General features: G+C 44.7%; 1 protein-coding gene and 1 non-coding gene across 2 annotated transcripts in view; both read left to right on the top strand.

Annotated features, from left to right (window-relative positions):
• The window catches only part of LOC124795537, a 318628-nt gene that overhangs the window by 152297 nt on the left and 140895 nt on the right, over positions 1-25436 (top strand). The window contains exons 5-7 of the mRNA XM_047259608.1: positions 6467-6594; positions 16978-17199; positions 21036-21240. Of these exons, the coding sequence (XP_047115564.1) occupies positions 6467-6594; positions 16978-17199; positions 21036-21240 (555 nt within the window). The remainder of the gene's footprint in view (positions 1-6466; positions 6595-16977; positions 17200-21035; positions 21241-25436) is intronic.
• On the top strand, positions 20404-20478 carry Trnas-cga. The gene has a single exon. It is a non-coding gene; the product is annotated as a tRNA-Ser (tRNA).

The following is a 25436-nucleotide window of genomic DNA, read 5'->3' as shown; positions in this document are numbered from 1 at the left end:
ATTTGTATGGAGCGTAGCCATGTATGGAACTGAAACATGGACGATAAACAGTTTGGACAAGAAGAGAATAGAAGCTTTCGAAATGTGGTGCTACAGAAGAATGCTGTAGATTAGATGGGTGGCTCACACAACTAATGAGGAGGTATTGAATAGAGTTGGGGAGAAGAGGAGCTTGTGGCACAACTTGACAAGAAGATGGGACCGATTGGTAGGACATGTTCTGAGGCATCGAGGGATCACAAATTTAACATTGGACGGCAGCGTGGAGGGTAAAAATCGTAGATGGAGACCAAGAGATGAATACACTAAGTAGATTCAGAAGGATGTAAGTTGCAGTAAGTACTGGGAGATAAAGAAGCTTGCACAGGATAGAGTAGCATGGAGAGCTGCATCAAACCAGTCTCAGGACTGAAGACAACAACAACAACAACAACAACAAGCTGGCCTCTCGATCTGAAAATATACGAGGGTGGTTCAATAAGTAATGCCCTACATATTTTTTCCTCAGAACATATTTATTGTTAACAGTCAGAATTTGGTGACAATATATATCAACATGTGTCGTCCATGTCCTCCATCACGTTCCATGGCCGTGCGCCAACGTTGTGAAGGACCATGTATTCCCTTCTGGTAAAAGCCCTTGTCCTGTAGACGTAGCCATGTTTTCTCTGCACGACTGACACTCTGTGTTCCCCGTAGAGAATCTCTAAGTGGCCCAAAGAGATTAAAATCAGGGTGTCAGGTCTGGACTGTACGGTGGAGGAGACAGTGATGTCCAACCCAATTTGGCGATGTGTTCCCGGGTTCTCGGACTTGTTTGTGGGCGCGCATTATACTGTGCAGGAGCAAGATTTCTGCTGGATTCTTGTCCGATCGAACACGTCGGTATCGGTTCTTGAGTTTATTCAGAGCCTTCACGTATGCCTCTGGATTGATGGTTGACACTCTTGGCATCACATTCACGAGAAAGACGCCATCACAATCCCAGAAGACTGTCACCATGACTTTTACCGGCAGAGGGGGTTGTCTGGAATTTCTTCTTTTGTAGTGAATGAGGATGATGCCACACCAGAACGGTTCGAAACTTCACCGCTGCACAGAACAAACATCAAATGTGAAGCAAAAACAAGGACGTTTGCCTCTCCATATTAGTGGGTTTTAAAAAATGCGCGGCATTACTTACTGAACGTCCCTCGTACTTTATCAGGCACTCACCTACAGCCAATTCATAGGAAAAGTCTAGCTATCTCGAAGAAGTGGTCGAAGCTCGGGGAACGGATTAAAAACATCATGATTCATCATAACAGCTTTGATTCAGAAACCCTTACGTATACACTTGTCATTTTTTGTGTTTTACGGATCGTTCACCACATCTCACAAAAGTCGTTAAAAATGGAGGCTTTCCGACTGAAAACGAGCTTCAACTACCTGGCACTGTCAGTTCAGAGAATCTTAAATACACATGTTATAGTTCTTAATGTCTAGGTAGTTCCACAACCTGCGCTTTACGGCACACAGCCTTGCTAAAAACGACGGCCTGACATAATCCAGCAGGATAAAATCCAAATGATTTGTTTTACCTGGACGTAGAGGTTATGAAATTAATACACACCCAGCAATGCACTAGTCAGGCTAGCGTGCGTTAAGGTGCACGTGGAAACATGTACTGAAATACTGTTGTATGTGTATAATTCATTGGAGTGCTGTTTGTATGTCACTCAAGTAACCAACGTGTTGTGCACGAAACATTAGTGGTTCACCACATTTCTTTGCTGTCTGAGTTCCCAACACAGGAAACAAAAATTTTTTGATCAATATCTACTCTTATACTGATACAAATAATGCGGCTCATATACAGGGAATAGCAGGTAAGACACGTGTCACGCTGTAGTGCGTGTTCAGTAAGGACTAGACATCAATGCAGGTTGCTTACGAGTAGCGCACACTTCATATTTCCATTCGGAGGCCGAGGTCGACGTGCAAGGAAAGACCTAACAGAGTTCCAAAGAGGGCAGATTGTGGAGGCCCGATTAGCTGGAGCATCAGTAACCAAGAATGTCTCAAGAGCAACTGTTTCAACAGTCATGTAAGGCTACACAATACATGGAAAGACATCAACGCGTCAGCGTAATAGTGGGCGCAAATCAAAACTAAATGACAGAGATCGTCTACGCTAACACGAATTGTGTCAAGAGGACAAAACTACGGCGGCTAAAGTGACTGCAGAGCTCAGTAGCTATCTTCGAGACCCCGTATGTATCGACACTGTCCGCTGAGAACTCCGTAAAACGAACATTCATGTACGAGCTGCTACACCGAAGCCATTAGTGACAAGAAGTGACAAAGAATTGTAAAACATGGTTCAGGAACGTAAATCCTGGAAGGGTGATCAGTGGAAACACATCATTTGGTCCGATGAGTCAACGTTTTCGTTATTTCCAACATCTGGTCGAGTTTACTTCTGGAGAACGCCAAAAGAAGCCTATAATCCTGATTGCTTGGTTCCAACGGTTAAGCATGGATGTTGAAGTGTGTTGGTGTGGGCAGCCATATCTTGGTATTCTGCTGGTCCCATCATTACTCTCAAAGGCCGTGTTACAGCCAACGGTTATATGAACATTTTAGATGGTGAGGTGCACCCCAAGATTCAAATGTTGTTCCCCAACGACGATACCATATTTCAGGACGATAATGCACCCCATTCAAACAACCATGGCAATGCAATCGTGGTATGAGGAGCATGCAACTGAACTGCTGCGTCTTCCCTGGCCAGCACAGTCCCTGGACTTGAACATTATTGAACCCTTGTGGGCTGTGTTGGAGCGCAGACTCTGTAGCATCACTACAGGAGTTAGAAGAGGTTCCGATCGAAGAGTGGCGTAACATTCCACTGGAGACTATACAGTCATTATATGTCACTATTGTAAGAAGAATCGCAGCTGTATTACGGGCAAATGGGGGGGGGGGGATGTAATTAATAAACCATTTCCAAGTAAGTACAGGTGTTCGCATTATTTTGCCTGTCCCCTGTTATGAATGGACACACGGTATAAATAATCCTATAGCAAGCATTACATGACAGGGGTATAAAGATGCTCAGTGATTCATTTTTCTCGTAATGAAGTGTGAGAAGGAACTAGACTGCAATATTTTTAAAGTCGTGCATCAATAAATTATAGTATATAAATGCCAATCTCGTCGTCTGGCGCACTTTCCTCGATATTGTGGGAGCAATAGTTTGGCCTCATTTCGCAAAAGAAATGACACGTAACAACGGAACATAACTATAAATCGATAGTGGATATATCTGACATGTCCTGCTTACGTCTGCCTGAGCTTTATGGCTCCTTCAGAATGTCATGAGGTACAAGTATAAATAAGGCGGTGGAAGGTACTGCACGACCACGCCTCGTCGCAAAACCCGGAGATCAGAGGCTTGGCCGCTCTTTACAGTTGGAGAGTAGAGCGCTGCTGCAGGCACAAGTATTTCGGAGCACGCAGTTCAGCTCAGCTCCGCAACAGACGACACCCGTGTGTCGCCGTGTCTACACGACGACATTGTCACTTAGTACTGCAGTGGGCACGGATTCCTCGACTTTGTACCGGTCGTCAATGAAAACACGTCGCCTCCTCGGATGAATCGCGTTTCTTGTCACACCACGTCGTTGGTCGCGTCCGCGTACTCCGTCAATCAGACGAAGAGGTGTTCTGAACATGCGTCGCGATATGGACGCGTGTGAGGGCGGTATTGTGCTACGGAGGACGTTAACCTCGCCTTCTACGGGCCCTGTGGCAGTAACAGAAGGCTCCATGGCAGCTATGAGCTACGCGGATGTTTTTCTATCACCATTCCTGATGTCTTCCAAGACGCCGTAGAGGTCTTCGAGCAGGATATCTCCCCATGGCCAGAATCGTGTTACAGTGGTCCGAGGAGCATCTGATAGGTCGCATCTGGGACGTAGTGAGCGACGATTCGGCACCCTCTGACTACCGTCCCGTCATTAACTGGATCTGTATGCTCCAGAAGAGACCTCTGGTGCCAAATGGCTCCGAATAAGTATTAAGGACTTGACGAAGAAATACGACACAAAATCTTTGCTTCATTTCGTTCCAGAGATGGACGCGACCCTTTGTTAAGCAAGTGGCTAATTCTTTGGCTCATCAGCGTAGACACCGTTCTGCACATTTACGACGGAGTGTGTGTTCTATCTGGAAAAATAACGAACTATTTTTTTCTCGTAGAATAACATCATTTAATTCTGTTCGGCTCAAAATGAGAAACAAAGAGCCTGCATGCTCGTGTGTTGCTTTAGAGTTTAGCCTAAGCATATACTCTCACTTCATCTGTAGATTTTGAAGTATAAGGAGCAGTGAAATGAAAACCGGGCACACGCCACAACGGGACCATGGAATGGTTCCACTCAAAAGTAGTCTCAACACGCGTTAAGACATTCATCGCACAAGGAGACGAGACGATGAATTCCTGTTTCGTAGAACATGGCCGGCTGCTGACAGATGTTCAACCGCACTGAAAATGACGTTCAATCTTGTCTTTTTTGAGGTGGTCAAAGATTTGAAAATCATTCAGTGAACGATATGGTCTCTACAGAGGATGCTGCAGTGGTTGCCAGCGAAATCGCTGAAGCATAGCCTTCGTCCGATTGACAGTGTGAAGGCGGGCATTGTCATGCAACTTACCGGGACTTGTGTAACTAGCTTAGAATTAATTTGTTTGGTGGGAGAGATGTTTCGACTATTGGTTTTACCGTTTGCCCTCCGACTCGAAATGGTGGCGCTAAATACGTCATTATGGCTTTCTTCTTCGCCTACAGGAAGACGCTGCAGAGACTGCGACACGCCAAACGCACAGGAATACTGTCGGACAAAATCGTCCTGCTGCATGGTAAAGCCCGCTCCCACACGGCCAATCGCACGAAGGCTACATTTCAGCGAGTTGGTTGGGAAACGCTGCAACATCCCCCGTGCAGCCTGGAACTTTCAGAGTGTGATTCTGATATCTTCGGCGACCTCAAGAAAGGCATCCGTAGATGTCAGTTTGAGTCGGACGGGGAAGTGTAAAAGTGGATACGGTTGTGGATGCGTCAGCGGCCGAACGCGTTGTAGGAGTCGGGAATTGATCGTCACGTCTGCCTGTCGTATTAATGTATTATGGAGTGTGGTGGACATCTTTGAGTGCACCCATTTCGTGGTCGCGATGTAGCGGTGTTCTGGTTTTGATTCGAGTGCCGCTCTTACCTTAGCACATATACTTAATAGCGCATTATTAGCGCGAGACAATTGTCACTGATGATAAAAAGGTGTGGTGTATTTTAAATTTTTATATAATTTTCGCATGGAATTAGAGCCTGATTATGTCTATGCCAATGTATCTCTTATTGTTGTGTTCTGTTGATATGTGTGGTGGCAGGTGTAAAATACAAGGAGCGAAAAGCTATTTGCAATTTGTACAGAAATCAAATGGCCATTATAAGAGTGGAGGGACACGAAAGGGAAGCAGTGATTGAGAAGGGAGTGAGACAGGGTTGTACCCTATCTCAGATGTTATTCAGTCTGTATATTGAGTAAGCAGTAAAGGAAACAAAAGAAAAATTCAGAGTAGAAATTAAAATCCGTTGAGGAAAAATAAAACCTTTGAGGTTTTCCGACAACATTGTAATTCTGCCAGAGACAGCAAACGACATGGAAGAGCAGCAAACGGAATGGAGAGTGTCTTGAAGGGAGGATATAAGATGAACATCAACGACAGCAAAACGAGGGTAATTGAATGTTGTTGTTGTTGTTCATTCAACACGGAAATAGAAGAAATTGCTCCATATGAATTGGTTGCAGCATGATTTTTTTATATGATTTTGGCACCCTACTCATTGGATATAAAGTAATGAAGTGATACTTCCTGGCAGATTAAAGCTGTGTGCCGGACCGAGACTGTAACTCGGGACCTTTGCCTTTCGCGGGCAAGTGCTCTATCAGGAGAGCTTCTGTAAAGTTTGGAATGTAAGAGACGTGATAGTGGCAGAAGTAAAGCTGTGAGGACGGGGCGTGAGTCGTGCTTGGGTAGCTCAGTTGGTAGAGCACTTGTCCGCGAAAGGCAAAGGTACCGAGTTCGAGTCTCGGTCCGGCACACAGTTTTAATCTGCCAGGAAGTTTCATATCAGCGTACACTGTGCTGCAGAGTGAAAATCTCATTCTGGTAATGAAGTGATGACCGTAGCTTAGTTGATGAAATGCCTCTAGCTGTGTGTAGGCACTATTCGGCTAGTATTCCCCTGTAGACCCATGTCAGCTTCATTACAGTCACTCGAAGTACTGGTGGAAAGTTTCGGACTGTATTTTGCACCGTGACGGAGTCACGTCCCCAGTAGTAATAAACCAAAGTGCCCTCGTCTCAGTAAGCTTCCCTCAGAGTCGGTCCAGAGTGAGCTAACGGCGCGCTGCCCTCCGGCAGAGAGCGTGCTGAGCTACTCGGCGCCGCGCGGCGATCGCTGGTCCCCGGAGCTGCGGCTGGAGGACCTCAGCTACGACGGCGGGCTGGACGGCCGCGGGGTCACGGCCGCCGGCCTGGGGCAGCTCGTCGACGGCCGGCTCGCCAGCGACGGCGGGGGCGGCGGGGGCGGCGCGCAGCCGTGGCGGCCCGGTGAGTCAAGTGGTCGAAGGGATTTCACCTTGAAACCCGCCGTTTCGCCCCCATCTGCGGAGGGCGTCCGATTCACACCCTGCCTCGCGAGGCCAGGGTGTGAATCGGACTTCAACAAAGCTACGATCCCGCTTGAAAATGTCCCCGCAGATAGGGGAAGAAACGTCGGGTTTTATACTGAAATCCCTTCCACCATAATAGTCCGGTATATTTTATTGCCGCGCGGGGTAGCCGCGGGGTCTTACACGCCTCGTCACGGTTCGCGTGGCTCCCCCTGTCGGAGGTTCGAGTCCTCCCTCGGGCATGGGTGTGTGTGTTGTCGTTAGCTTAAGTTAGTTTAAGGAGAGTTCGAACGCCCTATCCCGACAGTGTTAAATTTAATGACTTGGCTTCCCTGTATTTCAGGAACCACTATAGCCATGGACACGAAACTGTTACAGGACATTAAACCGAATGTTCTGAAAATTTTTCTTTCGAAAATTCAGTCTTGATCACACCAGGTATGCTTCAAGAACATAGGTGGCCGGTTTCGGTCATATCACATGACCCTCATCAGACCCATGGCAACCTTCGAAGATGGTAGGTGCCGGCCGGCGTGGCCGTGCGGTTCTAGGCCCTACAGTCTGGAACCGCGCGACCCCTACTGTCGCAGGTTCGAATCCTGCCTCGGGCATGGATGTGTGTGATGTCCTTAGGTTAGTTAGGTTTAATTAGTTCTAGGGGACTGATGGCCTCAGACGTTAAGTCCCATAGTGCTCAGAGCCATTTGAACCATTTGAAGATGGCAGGTGGAGCACTCTTCTCAGCTTCTGTGATGTCAACTGGTTGACATCACAGAACTGCTCCACCTACCATCTTCGAAGGTTGCCATGAGTCTGATGATGGTCATGTGATATGACCGAAACCGGTTACCTATGTTCTTGAAGCATACTTGGTGTGATCAAGACTGAATTTTTGAAAGACAAATTTTTGATCACTGTTACAAAAATATTTATTAAAACTGTTCGAATGTTCTGACTCTACTGAACTTCAGTAATTGCATTTCAGCCGCTGCTTTTGGAAATGCAATTTTTAATTATATGCTTAAAATTTCGTGTACTTTTTTGTACGTTATCGTAAAAAATTTTAATTATACGTAACATTATGTTCTTCCTTTAGTTCGGTAGACGTATGTTATTACTCCCTGAAAACTTGATTACTCTACTCTAAGTCGTTTCTGAGATTTAGTGAAAAAGTAACAGAAAACGTAAATTTTCAGGAACAGCTTCTAAAGTTTCAAAAGACTGTGACTCACTTAATATATGCTTAATTTTTTTTATTTTTAGTCACTCAGAAGCACCCTCCACCATACTGTACATCATTCTCTTCATCTTTTTCAAAGTTTTTTCTTCTTTTCTTCTTTCTAGACTTCTAAGTGTCCAACTATGCTGCAAATTCTGCTTCATCAATGCGAACCTTCTCCACCCATTCAAGTTCTCTGATGCAGTTTGCTCCAGTATTAATTCCCATATGCTGTACAATTTTCACCCTACCAATGTTGCCGCCATTAAAATTAATAACAGCATCACTGACCCCCCCAGTTTAGTATCTTCATTCCAACAAAATTTTTTTTGGTAACTTGAGTCCATATAAGATTATTGAACGACTCTTAGGGATTTTGAGTCTGACCATGCAGACACTTCTTCGGTAATTCAAGATTTGCCAGGTCTCTGTAAATAGATTTTATGATATCCATGACTGCTGCTGGGATGGATTATTCATGGCTGTCTGAACTGTTTGAGTACTGGGCATTGCGGTAATTACACCATGAATCAGGTCCAGGAGGACAAAGGTGGTGTACTGCTTTTTCATCAGTTGACAGTCTGGGTAAGAAGGTAGCCCATAATGCCTGCTTCATTTTCAACAAATCCTCAGTATTATTTCTAATGGCCATCCCATAATACTGCTGTAGTTCATCAATCATTTTGTCTGTCAGCCTGCTTCTTATGGTTTTACCATCAGAAGGTTTCTTCTCTCTCGAACTTTGTTTCAACTTCCTCAACCTGGTGCCCATCCTCTTCTGATCATGACCAACACATTCCAGTTTTGTGATGATCTCCTCACCATAGGCTGTGCGGCTACTATATTGTTATATGCTTTTGAGTCTCCATCACCTAAGAATTTAGTGTAACACACTCCCCTTTCGTTCACAGCTCGACTACAAATTTCAGTAGCTGCAGACGCCTCCATACCACCGTTGTCCCTTCATAATTTCTGTCACAGATATGCCCTTCTTCATTCCCAGATTTACACTTATAACAATGTATGGTTAAAATCTGGAAATCTATTACCTTTCCAGTATCCACACTGGTCACCATAAAAACAGAATTCTTAGAACAGTAGTCGCGCTTCTACCAAGTCCCATCTACAGCTACTGGTATGTCAGCCATACCATCATTTATTACAACAGCTTCGTCTGCAGCACCCTTCATTGACTCGCATGCAACAGATTCCACAGTAGCTCCAATAAATCCTGCATACTTGTCGATTTTACAAGGTGGCCGTAGCATTTTCATCATGGGACACATTGGTTCTGCTGCAGTGTGTCCATTGCCAATAGCTCTCAATTCATAAAACCGCCTAACATTGGCTTCAAAGTAATTATCTTTACACTTCTGAGAATTCCAAAATGTTGTTGTTGTTGTTGTCTTCAGTCCTGAGACTGGTTTGATGCATCTCTCCATGCTACCCTATCCTGTGCAAGCTCCTTCATCTCCCAGTACTTACTGCAACCTACATCCTTCTGAATCTGCTTAGTGTATTCATCTCTTGGTCTCCCTCTACGATTTTTACCCTCCACGCTGCCCTCCAATGCTAAATTTGTGATCCCTTGATGCCTCAGAACATGTCCTACCAATCGGTCCCTTCTTCTTGTCAAGTTGTGCCACAAACGCCTCTTCTCCCCAGTTCTATTCGGTACCTCCTCATTAGTTATGTGATCTACCCATCTAATCTTCAGCATTCTTCTGTAGCACCACATTTCGAAAGCTTCTATTCTCTGCTTGTCTAAACTATTTATCGTCCATGTTTCACTTCCATACATGGCTACACTCCACACAAATACTTTCAGAAACGACTTCCTGACACTTAAATCTATACTCGATGTTAACAAATTTCTCTTCTTCAGAAAAGCTTTCCTTGCCATTGCCAGTCTACATTTTACATCCCCTCTACTTGGACCATCATCAGTTATTTTGCTCCCCAAATAGCAAAACTCCTTTACTACTTTAAGTGTCTCATTTCCTAATCTAATTCCCTCAGCATCACCCGACTTAATTCGACTACATTCCATTATCCTCGTTTTGCTTTTGTTGATGTTCATCTTATATCCTCCTTTCAAGACACTGTCCATTCCGTTCAACTGCTCTTCCAAGTCCTTTGCTGTCTGTGATAGAATTACAATGTCATCTGCGAACCTCAAAGTTTTTATTTCTTCTCCATGGATTTTAATACCTACTCCGAATTTTTCTTTTGTTTCCTTCACTGCTTGCTCAATATACAGATTGAATAACATCGTGGACAAGCTACAACCCTGTCTTACTCCCTTCCCAACCGCTGCTTCTCTTTCATGCCCCTCGACTCTTATAACTGCCATCTGGTTTCTGTACAAATTGTAAATAGCCTTCCGCTCCCGGTATTTTACCCCTCCCACCTTTAGAATTTGAAAGAGAGTATTCCAGTCAACATTGTCAAAAGCTTTCTCTAATTCTACAAATGCTAGAAATGTAGGTTTGCCTTTCCTTAATCTATTTTCTAAGATAAGTCGTAGGGTCATTATTGCCTCACGTGTTCCAACATTTCTACGGAATCCAAACTGATCTTCGCCGAGGTCGGCTTCTACCCGTTTTTCCATTCGTCTGTAAAGAATTCGCGTTAGTACTTTGCAGCCGTGACTTATTAAACTGATAGTTCGGTAATTTTCACGTCTGTCAACACCTGCTTTCTTTGGGATTGGAATTATTATATTCTTCTTGAAGTCTGAGGGTATTTCGCCTGTCTCATACATCTTGCTCACCAGATGGTAGAGTTTTGTCAGGACTGGCTCTCCCAAGGCTCTCTTTTCTCCAAAGGTCTCTTTAATTTTCCTGTAGGCGGTATCTATCTTACCCTCTACATCCTTACATTTGTCCTCTAGCCACCCCTGCTTAGCCATTTTGCACTTCCTATCGATCTCATTTTTGAGACGCTTGTATTCCTTTTTGCCTGCTTCATTTACTGTATTTACTTCTTCTACTGTATTTCTTTCCCCCTTTCCTTTCAATTGTTCCCTTATGCTCTCCCTGAAACTCTGTACAACCTTTGGTTCTTTCAGTTTATCCAGGTCCCATCTCCTTAAATTCCCACCTTTTTGCAGTGTCTTCAGTTTTAATCTACAGTTCATAACCAATAGATTGTGGTCAGAGTCCACATATGCCCCTCGAAATGTCTTACAATTTAAAACCTGGTTCCTAAATCTCTGTCTTACCATTATGTAATCTATCTGATACCTTCTAGTATCTCCAGGATTCTTCCATGTATACAACCTTCTTTTATGATTCTTCAACCAAGTGTTAGCTATGATTAAGTTATGCTCTATGCAAAATTCTACAAGACGACTTCCTCTTTCATTTCTCTCCCCCAATCCATATTCACCCACTATGTTTCCTTCTCTCCCTGTTCATACTCTCGAATTCCAATCACCCATGACTATTAAATTTTCGTCTCCCTTCACTACCTGAATAATTTCTTTTATCTCAGCATACATTTCATCAATTTCTTCATCATCTGCAGAGCTAGTTGGCATATAAACTTGTACTACTGTAGTAGGCATGGGCTTCGTGTCTATCTTGGCCACAATAATGCTGTTGGTAGTAGCTTACCCGCACTCCTATTTTTTTATTCATTATTAAACCTACTCCTGCATTACCCCTATTTGATTTTGTATTTATAACCCTGTATTCACCTGACCAAAAGTCTTGTTCCTCCTGCCACCGAACTTCACTAATTCCCGAAATATCTAACTTCAACCTATCCATTTCCATTTTTAAATTTTCTAACCTACCTGCCCGATTAAGGGATCTGACATTCCACGCTCCGATCCGTAGAACGCCAGTTTTCTTTCTCCTGATAACGACATCCTCTTGAGTAGTCCCCGCCCGGAGATCCGAATGGGAGACTATTTTAACTCCGGAATATTTTACCCAAGAGGACGCCATCATCATTTAACCATACAGTAAAGCTGCATGCCCTCGGGAAAAATTACGGCTGTAGTTTCCCCTTGCTTTCAGCCGTTCGCAGTACCAGCACAGCAAGGCCGTTTTGGTTAGTGTTGCAAGGCCAGATCAGTCAATCATCCAGACTGTTGCCCCTGCAACTACTGAAAAGGCTGCTGCCCCTCTTCAGGAACCACACGTTTGTCTGGCCTCACAACAGATACCCCTCCGTTGTGGTTGGACCTACGGTACGGCCATCTGTATCGCTGAGGCACGCAAGCCTCCCTACCAACGGCAAGGTCCATGGTTCGTGGGGGTGGATTCCAAAATCATTGAGTTTATTTACAACTTGCACAATTAATGATAAATTTCCTGGCTAGTCCATTTGATACCTCACTGTCTTCATGTAAACTAACTGGTCCTCCGCATATTTTACAACACACACGTTCACCTAACACCCTTGTTAGGATGTATAAATCTATCAGAATATAACCTAACCTACCATTTACATCACTTTCGTTTTTACAAAACTGTGTATCACAAAATTTTATTTTAATCTTCGAAGTACAAATGGGTGTTTCTGTAGACACTGACGAGTTTGCCTGTATTTCACTGTCTGTAACTTCACACGCCACATGCTGAACGCAATGTTTCCCTTTATTCGAAAATCTATTACCATGAAACCCACGTTTTTAAAAAACGCTTCGTTTTGGCGTCATACTTTACTTTTTGAAAGATTTACCAACCTATCACTTTTTCTCGGAAAAACGTTATCACTTGGACATACAACGTATATTTATATTATGAAATGATACGATACTGTTTTTGACAGTCCTACCAATACAAACACGTAATTTGCCCTTTATAACATACCAATCCACAGCTTTCTATATAAAAAGTTACCGACTTCATTAGATCTTGAAGTAATGGATGTAAAAATTTTAGCATATTCAACCGATGTAGATTGTATTTTTAAAAAATAAAATAAAATACTTAGATTAAGTAGTGTCTAAGTCTAGGGACCTATGACCTAAGCAGTTTGGTCCTATAGGAACCTGCCACCCCCACCAATATTTTATCAATTGTGTCCTCCTCACTGTACACAACATTACAGAAAAAAATCGTCAGTCTGTCGGCGTGATATTTCACGCTTTCTCGCCGAAACTCACTGTCAACAAGCATAGTCGCCATTTTCTCTTCATACAATGTTCAGACAACTTTCGTTGGTGCTATAACCGAACTGTTTATAAATTCTCGCTTTAAAAATAGAGCTAATATTACTTTCGCTCGACCTATCTGGTGGTACGCGGATTATTAGGAATTTAATACTTATGAATATGCGTAAAAGTATATTCGAAATAAATGAATAAGGTAGCAGGTTCTCCCTTAACTGTAATTAATATGAGCTTTACATACGTGTCTCATGTAACTGCCTTCCAGTTTTAAGGTCCTTTTAGATAATAAAGCATTAACTGTGAAATTATTTTTGATATCTCGTAGGGATCATGAATTAATTGATTTGTTAATATTCTCTAAATCGAAAAGAATGTAATGAGGCCACATGCACTATTTCGGTTTCAACAGTTGCACACTTTTATAGTAATAGACTATACTGACACGTTTTCCTAAATCGATTGCGTTCTTCAGAAAACCAAAAATGGGGGGGAGGGGGTTTCCGCAATTTTAGAATACAGGGTGTTTCAGAAAGGTTTTTAAAACTTTGAAAATTCATAAAAATTAATTCATAGTACCTACAGAGGTGATTATAGGGTCAATTTGTTTCGCATAGTTCGCTAGTGCCGAATCACGCCGTGAAGAGCACTAGCGGCATTTGCGTTAAAGATGGCTGCCTTCACTGGATCCGGGCGCGCTAGCTGTGCGTTTCCGTTTGAAGAATCGAAGTCGGCGACAACAGTTCAGCGAAATCTCCGTAACGAGTGTGCTATAGATCCTCCTAGTAGGCCTACAGATTGTGAGTGGCATAAATATTTTGTAGGAACAGGCCGCTCGGTAAGACAGGGGAAATCATCAGGTCGTCCAAGCGCGTCTGACTACGTCGTTGAGCGAGTGAGACAATGTTTTGCCAGCAGCCCTAAGAAATCGACCCGGCGCGCATCTCGTGGACTGCAGATCCCACATACGATTGTTTGGCGTTTGTTGAGAAACCGTTTGCATCTGAAGCCGTACAGATAAAATTGCTCGCAAGAGCTTGTGTGCGGATGTGTTAAATCGATTACATGAGGATGAACATATCTTGGACAAAATCATCCTTTCTGACGAGTCGACTTTTCACTTAAGTGGCAGGGTTAGCACACGTAACTGTAGGATTTGGGGCAGAGAAAATCCACATTAAACATTGCAACACGTTCGTGATTGCCCTAAACTGAACGATTTTTGTGCATTGAGCAAGAACAAAGCGTACTGCCCCGTTTTTCCGTGAGAGAACCATCAACGGGATGGTGTATCTGGATATGTTACAACAGTTTTGGGTACCACAGATCCATACGGATGACCAAGAACGAAATGTTTACTTAATGCAAGATCGTTCACCACCCGACTTACCTGGCTGGAGTCCGGAATTTTCTGAGTGACCGCTTTCCAGGTCAATGGATTGGACGTGATGCACCTATTGCGTGACCCCCACGTTCCCCAGACCTCACACGATTCGATTTTTTTGTGGCGATTCATCAAGAATATCGTGTTTGTACTTCCTGTGCTTCTCTACATGAATTTAGAGCAAGAATTTAGGTCGCCACTGAGCAAGATACGCCTGCAATGCTGCAGCGAGTTTGGGAAAAATTGACTTCCGATTGGATTTGTCCAGGATAACCAACGGAAGCCAGATACATCATCTTTAAGGCAAAAATACTTGATGTGTTTCCCTACAAAATAACACTAAACCCAGCTCTACATCTTCTTTCAATAAATTTATATCGCTCTTTAATGTTGTAAAGTCCTTTTTGAAACAGCCTGTATTCTGTAGTGACCAGCGAGTAATGTCAGTAACCGCCAGGATTCATACTCCGCGCGTGCCAGTGCTCTGTATCGCTACGTGGTCTCTGACCACCACCAGAGGTAAGCAAACTCAGTAACGTTTCGTAGTGTCCGGCGCTGACTTCGTCGCTCGCTCCTACCGAACTGTGAACGGCGTGCAGCATGCAGGAGTCTACAAGGCGAGCGACGACGCCTGCGCAAGACGCTTAGGGAAGTTGTCGGAACACGGTGTAAAGAGAAAGTGACAAATCAGGTGAAAATACAGGAACGTGTAACTCTTTCTGTCGACCGGTTTCATGCTGTCCTCCATCGTCCCCCAAGAAACGTGTCGATTTTTTCATCTCCACGTTACTATTTTACCCAGGGGCCACTACACCCTATTTCACACATCCTAATCTTCCTGACTCCATATCTCTTTCCTCCGTTACTCTTTTTACCGTAAGGTTAATTATTTATGGATGCTAGAGATTATTTTTTTCGCGTCAGTTTTTCGACTGATTTGATGCGACCAGCCGCTAAGTGCCCTTCTTTGGCAGCGCCTTCATCTGAGAGTACCACTTCCACCCGACGTCCTCAGTTACTTGTTCGATTTATGGCCAACCCCTGTCGATGCTACAATTTTTACCCCCTAAATCTCCCTCAGTTACCACGAACGTTATGCATTAATCTCTTAAGACATGTCCTATCATACTGTTTTCCAAATTCTTCCTTATCTCATTACTTATCATCGGACCATCTATTTTGACTACCCTTCTCTAGCACCACTTCTCAAGCAGCTTGATTCTCTTATGTTGCACTTCTGCCCCACTCCGTGTTTCACTACCATACAGTGCTGCGCACCAAAAGTGCATTCTCAGTAATTTCTTCTTCAAATTAAGGCTGATGTTTGGTATTATTAGAGTTCTGTTGACCAGGAGTGCCCTCTTCGCCTGTACTGCAGTGCTTTGTAGATCCTCCTTACTTCGTCCGTCATGGGTCGTTTGCTCACAATGTAGCAGAAATCTTTCACATCTTCAGATGCGTGGCCTCCAATTTTGATTTTACGTTCTGTTCAACAGGTTTCCTAAATCTACTTCACGTTCATTTAGTTCAGTAATGTCATCAACAAATTCTGTGATTTGTATGTTTCCATTCTGAACTGTAATCCCAATCAGGAACCATTCATTCATTTCCGTCACTGCTTCTTCGATGCACGGACGGGACGATGAAGTGTAAAAGATTACGCCCCTGTCTTACACCCTCTCTAACCTGGGCGCTTCGTTCTCGATCACACCATATATCCCACTATATCCAATGTCTACCATTATCTTCTATCCTCAACACTTCTTTTTCTACTTCTTCATTTCGCACTTGACCTGGTCACTTAATTTCTAAATATCTTCGATAACACCAGACTTCATCTGCTTCCCGTTACTCATTCCCTCTATTTCTGTCGGTCCACCTTTTACGGCTGTACAGATCTGCGCTGAACAGGTGCGCTTTCCTGAAGTTTTTTCCTGGTTCCACATTAATGTCGATTTGCAGTAGAACTCTTTTGCTGAAGAAGTAAAGACAATTCCTTCTTGTGTCTCATCGATCGATTCCTTTTCTTGTCAAGATGTCGTATAAATTTCTTTTTCGTCCAGTTCGATCCGGAACCTTGTCATTAGTTGCTCAATCTATCCATCCTGACTTCAGCATTCTTGTGCCGCACTACATTTCAACAACTTCTGCTCTCTTCTTGTGCGAAAGCTTATCGTGTGCGTCTCACTTCCGTACGAGAATACACTTTGGAGAAATAGCTTCAAAAACGACTTTCTAACACTTTAATTAATATTCGATATTATCAAGTTTCTCTTTTTCAGAAATGTTTTCTTTGGTATACTGAGTATACCAAATATATAGTGTCTAGTTCTGATATCATCTGTTATTTTGCTTTCCAAATAACAAAATTGATCTACTGTCATTAGTGTTGCATTTCCTAGTCTGATTCCCTCAGTATTGCCCGCTTTAATCCGAATGCAAACGGTGTTATTCGCAGAAGTTCTGCTTCCACTTTCGCACGTCGTTGGCCTGACAGCTAGATCATTCTGCACAGATTCTTGCTGATTCCGCCAGTTATGTGCCGTCCATTTGAAGCCCGTAGCACCGGCTTGTCGGCCTCTACGTGTGGACACTGATGTGCTGTTTTCGTGTTGCCTGGCAGACTGGCGGTGGGTGGGCTGGCACAACGAGAGCCGCCACGGCCAGCCCGTGGAGCTGGAACTCCAGCTGGACGGCGCCAGGGAGCTGACGGCGGCGCGCCTGCACGCCCTCCACCGGCCCGACCACGGCGTCCAGGTCAGTGTCACTGGTGCCTCTGTCTGAAACGCCGTGTCGCGTGACGCGCCTTGTCACGGTTCGCGCGGCTTCCCGCGTCGGAGGTTCGAGTCCTCCCTGGGGCATGTGTGTGTGTGTGTGTTGTCCTTAGTGTAAGTTAGTTTAAGTTAGATTCATTAATGTGTAAGCCTAGGGACCGATCATCTCAGCAGTTTGGTCCATTAGACACTTACCACAAATTTCCAAAATGTTCTGTCTCACAACAAAGCACTCACTTGAAAGTCTCTTCGGGTTTGCTGCACGATCCTAAAATCAACTTGACTCGATATTTCGGGGATCCAACTGGTCGCCATCTTCAGGAAAATGCTGCTTCTGCTGACGAGTCCTGCTGAGAACTGACGCCAGGTTGCAAGTCGACGTCCTATATAGGCCACCGTTCAGTACACGGCGCATGCGCCGCCCATCACGGTTTCTGCCTTCCAAGACAGGGAGGTGGCGCCGCCCTTAGTGAAACACTGCTGGCAACGATATATCGCAGTCAGGGCCGCACCGAAGAACGTTCAGTTTTGATGCGAGATAATACAGGATTCCACGTCTTGCTAAGAGGAAACCCATTGTCTCTGTTGATTAAATTACCAGCCAACCTAATTTCAATCGCCTCTTTATAGACACTGTTCTAAAAACCGGAAATGTTGGCAACTACCACAGTTTCATCAGATTTCATACTGTGTCCCTCATTTAGTCAGTGTTCTGCTACCGCCGATTTTTCCGGCTGTTGTAGCCTCGTATGACGGCGATGTTCCACACACCTGTCATGCACTGTGCGAATCGATCGGCTAATGTAAGCTTTCCCACACTGACACGGAATTTTGTCTACACCGGGTTTCCTAAGCCCCAAATCATCTTTCACAGAGCCGAGCAGAGCCCTAATCTTAGAAGGTGGACGGAACACACACTTAACGTTAACATTCCTTAAAATTCGTCCAATCTTAAACGATAAGCCTCCAGCATAAGGAAGAAAGGCCACAGATCTATGTTCCTCTTCATACACCTCAGGAGATGGTCCAAACTCCATAGCCCGGCGAATCTGCTTGTCGGTGTATCCATTTTCCTTAAAAACAGTCTTGGGTTAAGCTGTCTGCGTCGGAAATGGCATATGCTCTCCGTACCAAAGTCCTAAGGACGCCACTGCGTTGGTGTGGTGGATGACAACTCTTAGGATGCAGATACCAATCTGTGCGAGTCGCCTTTCGGTGAACACTGCGTCCCAAAGTACCATCTGGTTTTTTTATAAACCATAACGTCGAAAAATGGAAGCATCCCCTCATTTTCAACCTCCATAGTAAATTTTATACGGGGATAGTTGAAGTGGTCCAAAAATCTGTTAAGAGCATCACGTCCATGCGTCCAGACGAAGAAGGTATCGTCCACGTATCTCCAGAAGCACGTTGGTTGCAAAGCTGAAGTTTTCGGTACCATGTCCTCGAACTCCTCCATAAATAAATTGGCGACTATGGGTGACAAAGGACTACCCATAGCCACTCCGTCATTCTGTTCAAAAATGTTACCGTTAAATAAAAAATACGTGGACGTCAGCACATGACGACAAAGCTTCAGCAGCTCTTCATCGAGTTTTTCACTGATCAAACTCAGGGACTCTTCGAGAGGAACTCGTGTAAATAGGGATACCACATCTAAACTCACTAACAGATCTGAAGGACTCAACTTCAAAGATCCCAATCGTCGAATAAAATCCACCGAACTGGATATATGGTGTTCACACTTGCCAACAAATTGACTGAGAGCAGGTGATGAATACTTTGCCAGGTTATAAGTGGGTGCACCCAAATTACTAACAATAGGGCCTAGAGGAACCCCTTCCTTATGCAACTTAGGCAGGCCATACAACATAGGCGGAACGACAGCACCAAGATGAAGTTTCTTACGTAAATCTTCTGACAACGAACTCTTTTTCAACAGTGAAAATGTCGTACGCTTGATCCTTTCTATGGGGTCATTGGATAGTCTTTTGTACGCCGGGTCGTTGAGAAGTAAATCCATTTTTAGGACATAATCATCCCGCGTCATTACAACCGTGGCATTCCCCTTGTCAGCTGGTAAAACTACTACTTCATCATCATTCCTAAGCGAACGAATGGCTGCTCTCTCTGCGGAAGAGATGTTATCCCGCGGTGGTCGAGCCCGACGTAATGTGTGCGACACTTCTTGCCTTCTTTCCTCTGCTTGATCCTCGGGTAGGCTGTGTACTGCTTGTTCTACAGAGCATATGAACTCTGTGACAGGAAGTCTCTTGCGAGTGGGCGAAAAATTTAAACCTTTCTCCAGTACCGACACTGTGCGCCCATACAACGCCTTGTTAGAAAGATTAATCGCAGTACGCCGACGTTTATCCGCTTCTGGTGCTGTAGAACGAGAAGGAGGCCGTTCAAATTTCGAGGATTGTCTATGTGCCTATGTGCCTAGTCTGATAGCGCTCGCTGCCCACTCTGTCACCTGCCAAGTCCTTTCGACTGGAGAACATTGTGGTTCTGGAAGACGTCGTTCCTGGTCAGACTGCATATTTATGGCAGAGCAGTTGAAGAGAGTCAACATTATCCATGGTCACAGAGAATGGAAAATCACTTGATTTTGAGGCCGGGAGTAAATTATGGGGAATTAAATTGGAGGTAAACCTCTGTTGGTCACGCACTACTTTATTCGCTGTAATCACTGCTTCGTTCACAATAATCATCAGATAACCAGCGCCGTGAAGGGAAAATGCACCGCAAGACACCACAGTCAAACATAATACGGTCTGCAGAATGAGATTTTCACTCTGCAGCGGAGTGCGCCCTGATACGAAACTTCCTGGCAGATTAAAACTGTGTGCCCGTCCGAGACTCGAACTCGGGCCCTTTGCCTTTCGCGGGAAAGTGCTCTACCATCTGAGCTACCGAAGCACGACTCACGCCCGGTCCTCACAGCTTTACTTCCGCCAGTATCTCGTCTCCTACCTTCCAAACTTTACAGAAGCTCTCCTGCGAACCTTGCAGGACTAGCACTCCTGAAACATCCCCCAGGCTGTGGCTAAGCCATGTCTCCGCAGTATCCTTTCTTTCAGTAGTGCTAGTTCTGCAAGGTTCGCAGGAGAGCTTCTGTAAAGTTTGGAAGGTAGGGGACGAGGTACTGGCGGAAGTAAAGCTGTGAGTACCGGTCGTGAGTCGTGCTTCGGTAGCTCAGTTGGTAGAGCACTTGCCCGCGAAAGGCAAAGGTCCCGAGTTCGAGTCTCGGTCGGGGACACAGTTTTAATCTGCCAGGAAGTTTCATAATATGGTCTGTGTTGAGTCCAGTTGGGGGCTACGATCCTTTTAGCTCCTTGAGTTTTCAGATGCTCGTTATCTTGTCATCTGCGATGGGTTTTGTGTCCAGTTGTTTGCATGTGGTGTTGCTACGAATGTCATGCTTTCTACTGAAAGAACCGAGTTGTCTGCCGAAAACTTTCCCTGAGGTGGGGAACAGCTACGAGTTAACTGCAGTCAGCCCGCCGGGTTGGCCGTGCGGTCTAAAGCACGGCTTTCCGGGCAGGAAGGAGCTCCTGGTCCCCGGCACGAATCGGCGATTGCTGCGCAAACAAGTTCTCCACGTACGCGTACACCACAATTACTCTACCACACAAACATTGGGGTTACACTCGTCTGGTGTGAGACATTCCCGGAGGGGTTCACTGGGGGCCGAACCGCACAATAACCCTGGGTTCGTTGTGGGGCAGCGGTGGGGTGAGCGGACTGCGGTAATACAATACAAAACAATAACTGTAGTCGCGGCGCGGAGTCATCATTTGCCAGCTGTAACTCCAGTCGCAGCGCTCGACGCTGTTCGGGCTGTACCTGCTGCGTGTGTTCGGCCCGTGCATCCCGGCACGCTACGGCGCCGTGCACCAGCAACTCGCAGGCGCTGGCGTCCAGCACTGGAATCCAGCGCCCGCCGTCGCAGCTCCAGTACGTGCTGGCGCCACGCTAGCCCACTCCGACCTAGGAGTACGGGTCTTCTCTACTGAACTGGGTTTCCGTCCATCTGGGCAGGTTGTTAACTGCTCGGGATGTTCCACTGGCTCGTGCTGATGCCTCTCCTTTTGTGTGACACGAAAACTAAGGGCCACGTCAGGGTCCACGTAGCTAACTGCTTAATCGCGTCTTAAGTGCGTCGGCCAAGGTCCCGTAAGTGCAGCAACAATGGCGACGTTTTACACTATCTCGAAACTTAACGTGATCTTCAGTGCGAGTGCTTTTAATAGTTTCCATAACAAAACTCCGTCTCGACACCCAGCAAAAGCCCCAAAGAGATTCTGGTCGTATGTAAATTGCCCCAGCGGCAAGACGCAGTAAATGCCTTTACTATGCGATAGCAATGCATTGGGGCTCAGGTAGTAACCATTATGCTTGCTACCCGATCCCCCATTTTATTCTGTTACTCGCTCCTGTGAACGAGAACGCGTTATGCACATCTTGGTGTCACTCGCGTCCATATAGAAAAGTTTTCACTGAGTTTAACGAGGGCGATTTGGCCTGATATATTCGACGATGCCCTTTGGCTACTCTGACTAATGGATTCTTCTAAGAAATACCAAATTAAGATAAACTGAAGATGCCTAAATAAGGCGAAACGCGTCGTTGATAACTAAAAAACTAAAATTGCAACCAAGACTGTTTTAACCACTTCTGTTAAGCACTGGTTTGCTGTATGCCGCATATGGATTGCAAGAATTGCTATTAATATACTTAGACAAACGTTTTTGTTGGTGACTCACATTTGATGTTTGTTCTGTGCGCCGGTGAAGTTTCGAACCGTTCTGGCAGATAGCAGAGCCGTAGTAACGCGTCATAAGGGCGTCTACATACGACTCGCGTTACAAGCAGCGTGCTGTTATTAAATTCCTGTCTGCAGACAAAGAAACCGTGGTGAACATCCATAAACGTTTGTGTGCAGCGTATGGCAATGCTGCAGTTGATAGGAGTACAGTTGGGCGATGAGTAAAGAAAGTTACAGCCTCAGGAAATGAAGAAACAGTGCTCCATGATCAGCCATGCTCGGGACGTCCTGTCACAGCCACTGTTCCAGACATGTTGAATCATGCTGATGCCATCATTTGTGCCGACCGGCGCATCACAACTCGACAAATGGCTCTACAGTTGTCAGTCAGCATTGGAAGTGCGTCTGCAATGCTCGAGATTCTCGGATATTCAAAGAGGTTCTCACGATAGTTCCACGAATGATCACAGCGGAGCACAAGATTCAAAGAAAGACCATTCGATCTGAATTGTTGGAGCGATTTGAGATGGATGGTGGGGCTTCTCTGCCACGGATCGTTACGGGGGACGAAAGCTGGGTGCACCATTTTGCGCCGGAAACAAAAACGCACTCCATGGAGTGACATCATCCTAATTCACAACAAAAGAAGAAATTCCAGACAATCTCCTTTGCCGGAAAATAATGGTGACAGTCTTCTGGGATTGTGAAGGCAAGATTCTCGTGGATGTGATGCCAACGGAGTCAACCATCAATTCAGAGACATACCTGAAGATTCACAATAAACTAAAGAACCGTTTCCGACGTGTTCGATCGGACAAGATTCTAGCAGAAATCTTGCTCCAACACTATAATGCACGCTCACACGCAAGTCTGAGAACCCGGGAACACATCGCCAAACTGGATTGGACATCATTGCCTCATGCACCCTACAGTCCAGACCCGGCACCCTTGGACGTCCATCTCTTTGAACCGCTTAAAGACTAGGGGCGTGGCATGTCAGCACCTTCAACGTGGTAGGGAAAATAGAAAATCTGAAAAGGGAAATGCAAAGGCTCAATCTAGATATAGTAGGGGTCAGTGAAGTGAAGTGGAAGGAAGACAAGGAGTTCTGGTCAGATGAGTATCGGGTAATATCAACAGCAGCAGAAAATGGTATAACAGGTGTAGGATTCGTTATGAATATGAAGGTGGGGCAGAAGGTGTGTTACTGTGAACAGTTCAGTGACCGGGTTGTTATAATCAGAATCGACAGCAGACCAATACCGACAACGATAGTTCAGGTATACATACCGACGTCGCAAGCTGAAGATGAACAGATAGAGAAAGTGTATGAGGATATTGAAGGCGTAATGCAGTATGTAAAGGGGGACGAAAATCTAATAGTCATGGGCGACTGGAATGCAGTTGTAGGGGAAGGAGTGGAAGAAAAGATTACAGGAAAATATGGGCTTGGGACAAGGAATGAAAGAGGAGAAAGACTAATTGAGTTCTGTAACAAGTTTCGGCTAGTAATAGCGAATACCCTGTTCAAGAATCACAAGAGGATGAGGTATACTTGGGAAAGGCCGGGTGATACGAGAAGATTTCAGTTAGATTACATCATGGTCAGACAGAGATTCCGAAATCAGATACTGGATTGTAAGGCGTACCCAGGAGCAGATATAGACTCAGATCACAATATAGTAGTGATGAAGAGTAGGCTGAAGTTCAAGACATTAGTCAGGAAGAATCAATACCAAAGAAGTGGGATACGGAAGTACTAAGGAATGACGAGATACGTTTGTAGTTCTCTAACGCTATAGATACAGCAATAAGGAATAGCGCAGTAGGCAGTACAGTTGAAGAGGAATGGACATCTCTAAAAAGGGCCATCACAGAAGTTGGGAAGGAAAACATAGGTACAAAGAAGGTAGCTACGAAGAAACCATGGGTAACAGAAGAAATACTTCAGTTGATTGATGAAAGGAGGAAGTACAAATATGTTCGGGGAAAATCAGGAATACAGAAATACAAGTCGCTGAGGAATGAAATAAATAGGAAGTGCAGGGAAGCTAAGACGAAATGGCTGCAGGAAAAATGTGAAGACATCGAAAAAGATATGATTGTCGGAAGGACAGACTCAGCATACAGGAAAGTCAAAACAACCTTTGGTGACATTAAAAGCAACGGTGGTAACATTAAGAGTGCCACGGGAACTCCACTGTTAAAACCAGAGGAGAGAGCAGATAGGTGGAAAGAATACATTGAAACCCTCTATGAGGGTGAAGAGATGGCGGATCCAGTATTAGACTCAGAATTTAAAAGAGCTTTGGTGGTCTTAAGATCAAATACGGCAGAAGGGATAGATAACATTCCTTCAGAATTGCTAAAATCATTGGGGGAAGTGGCAACAAAATGACGTTGGTGTGTAGCATGTATGAGTCTGGCGAGGCGACATATCGTCAGACTTTCGGAAAAGCATCATCCACACAATTCCGAAGACGGCAAGAGCTGACAAGTGCGAGAATTATCGCACAATCAGCTTAACAGCTCATGCATCCAAGTTGCTTACAAGAATAATATACAGAAGAATGGAAAAGAAAATTGAGAATGCGCTAGGTGACGATCAGTTTGGCTTTAGAAAAGGTAAAGGCACGATAGAGGCAATTCTGACGTTGAGGTTAATAATGGAAGAACGCTAAAGAAAAATCAAGACACGCTCATAGAATTTGTCGACCTGGAAAAAGCGTTCGACAATGTAAAATGGTGCAAGATTTTCGAAATTCTGAAAAAATTAGGGGTGAGCTTTAGGGAGAGACGGCTCATATAGAATATCTACAACAGCCAATAGATAGTAATAAGAGTGGACGACCAAGAACGAAGTGCTCGTATAAAAAAGCGTGTAAGACAAGGATGTAGCCTTTCGCCCCTACGGTTCAATCTGCACATCGAGGAAGGAATGATCGAAACAAAAGAAAGATTCAGGAGTGGAATTAAAATTCAATGTGAAAAGATATCAATGATACGATTCGCTGATGACATTTGTGTCTTGAGTAAAAGTGAAGAAGAATGGCATGATCAGCTGAACGGAATGAACAGTCTAATGAGTACAGAATATGGATTGACACTAAATCGAAGAGAGACGAAGGTATTGAGAAGTAGAAGAAATGATAACAGCGAGAAACTTGACATCAGGATTGATGGTCACGAAGTAGATGAAGTTAAGGAATTCTGCTACCTAGGTAGTAAAGCAACCAGTGATGGACGGAGCAAGGAGGACATCAAAAGCAGACTATCAACAGCAAAAAGGGCATTCCTGGCCAAGAGAAGTCTACTTATATCAAATATCGGCCTTAATTTGAGGAAGAAATTTCTGAGAATGTACGTCTGGAGTACAGCATTGTATGGTAGTGAGACATGGTCTGTTGGAAATTCGGAACAGAAGAGAATCGAAGCATTTTAGATGTGGT

The sequence above is a fragment of the Schistocerca piceifrons genome, chromosome 4, assembly GCF_021461385.2.
Source record: "Schistocerca piceifrons isolate TAMUIC-IGC-003096 chromosome 4, iqSchPice1.1, whole genome shotgun sequence".
Lineage (NCBI taxonomy): Eukaryota > Metazoa > Arthropoda > Insecta > Orthoptera > Acrididae > Schistocerca > Schistocerca piceifrons.
This window is presented reverse-complemented; position numbering and strand designations above follow the sequence as displayed.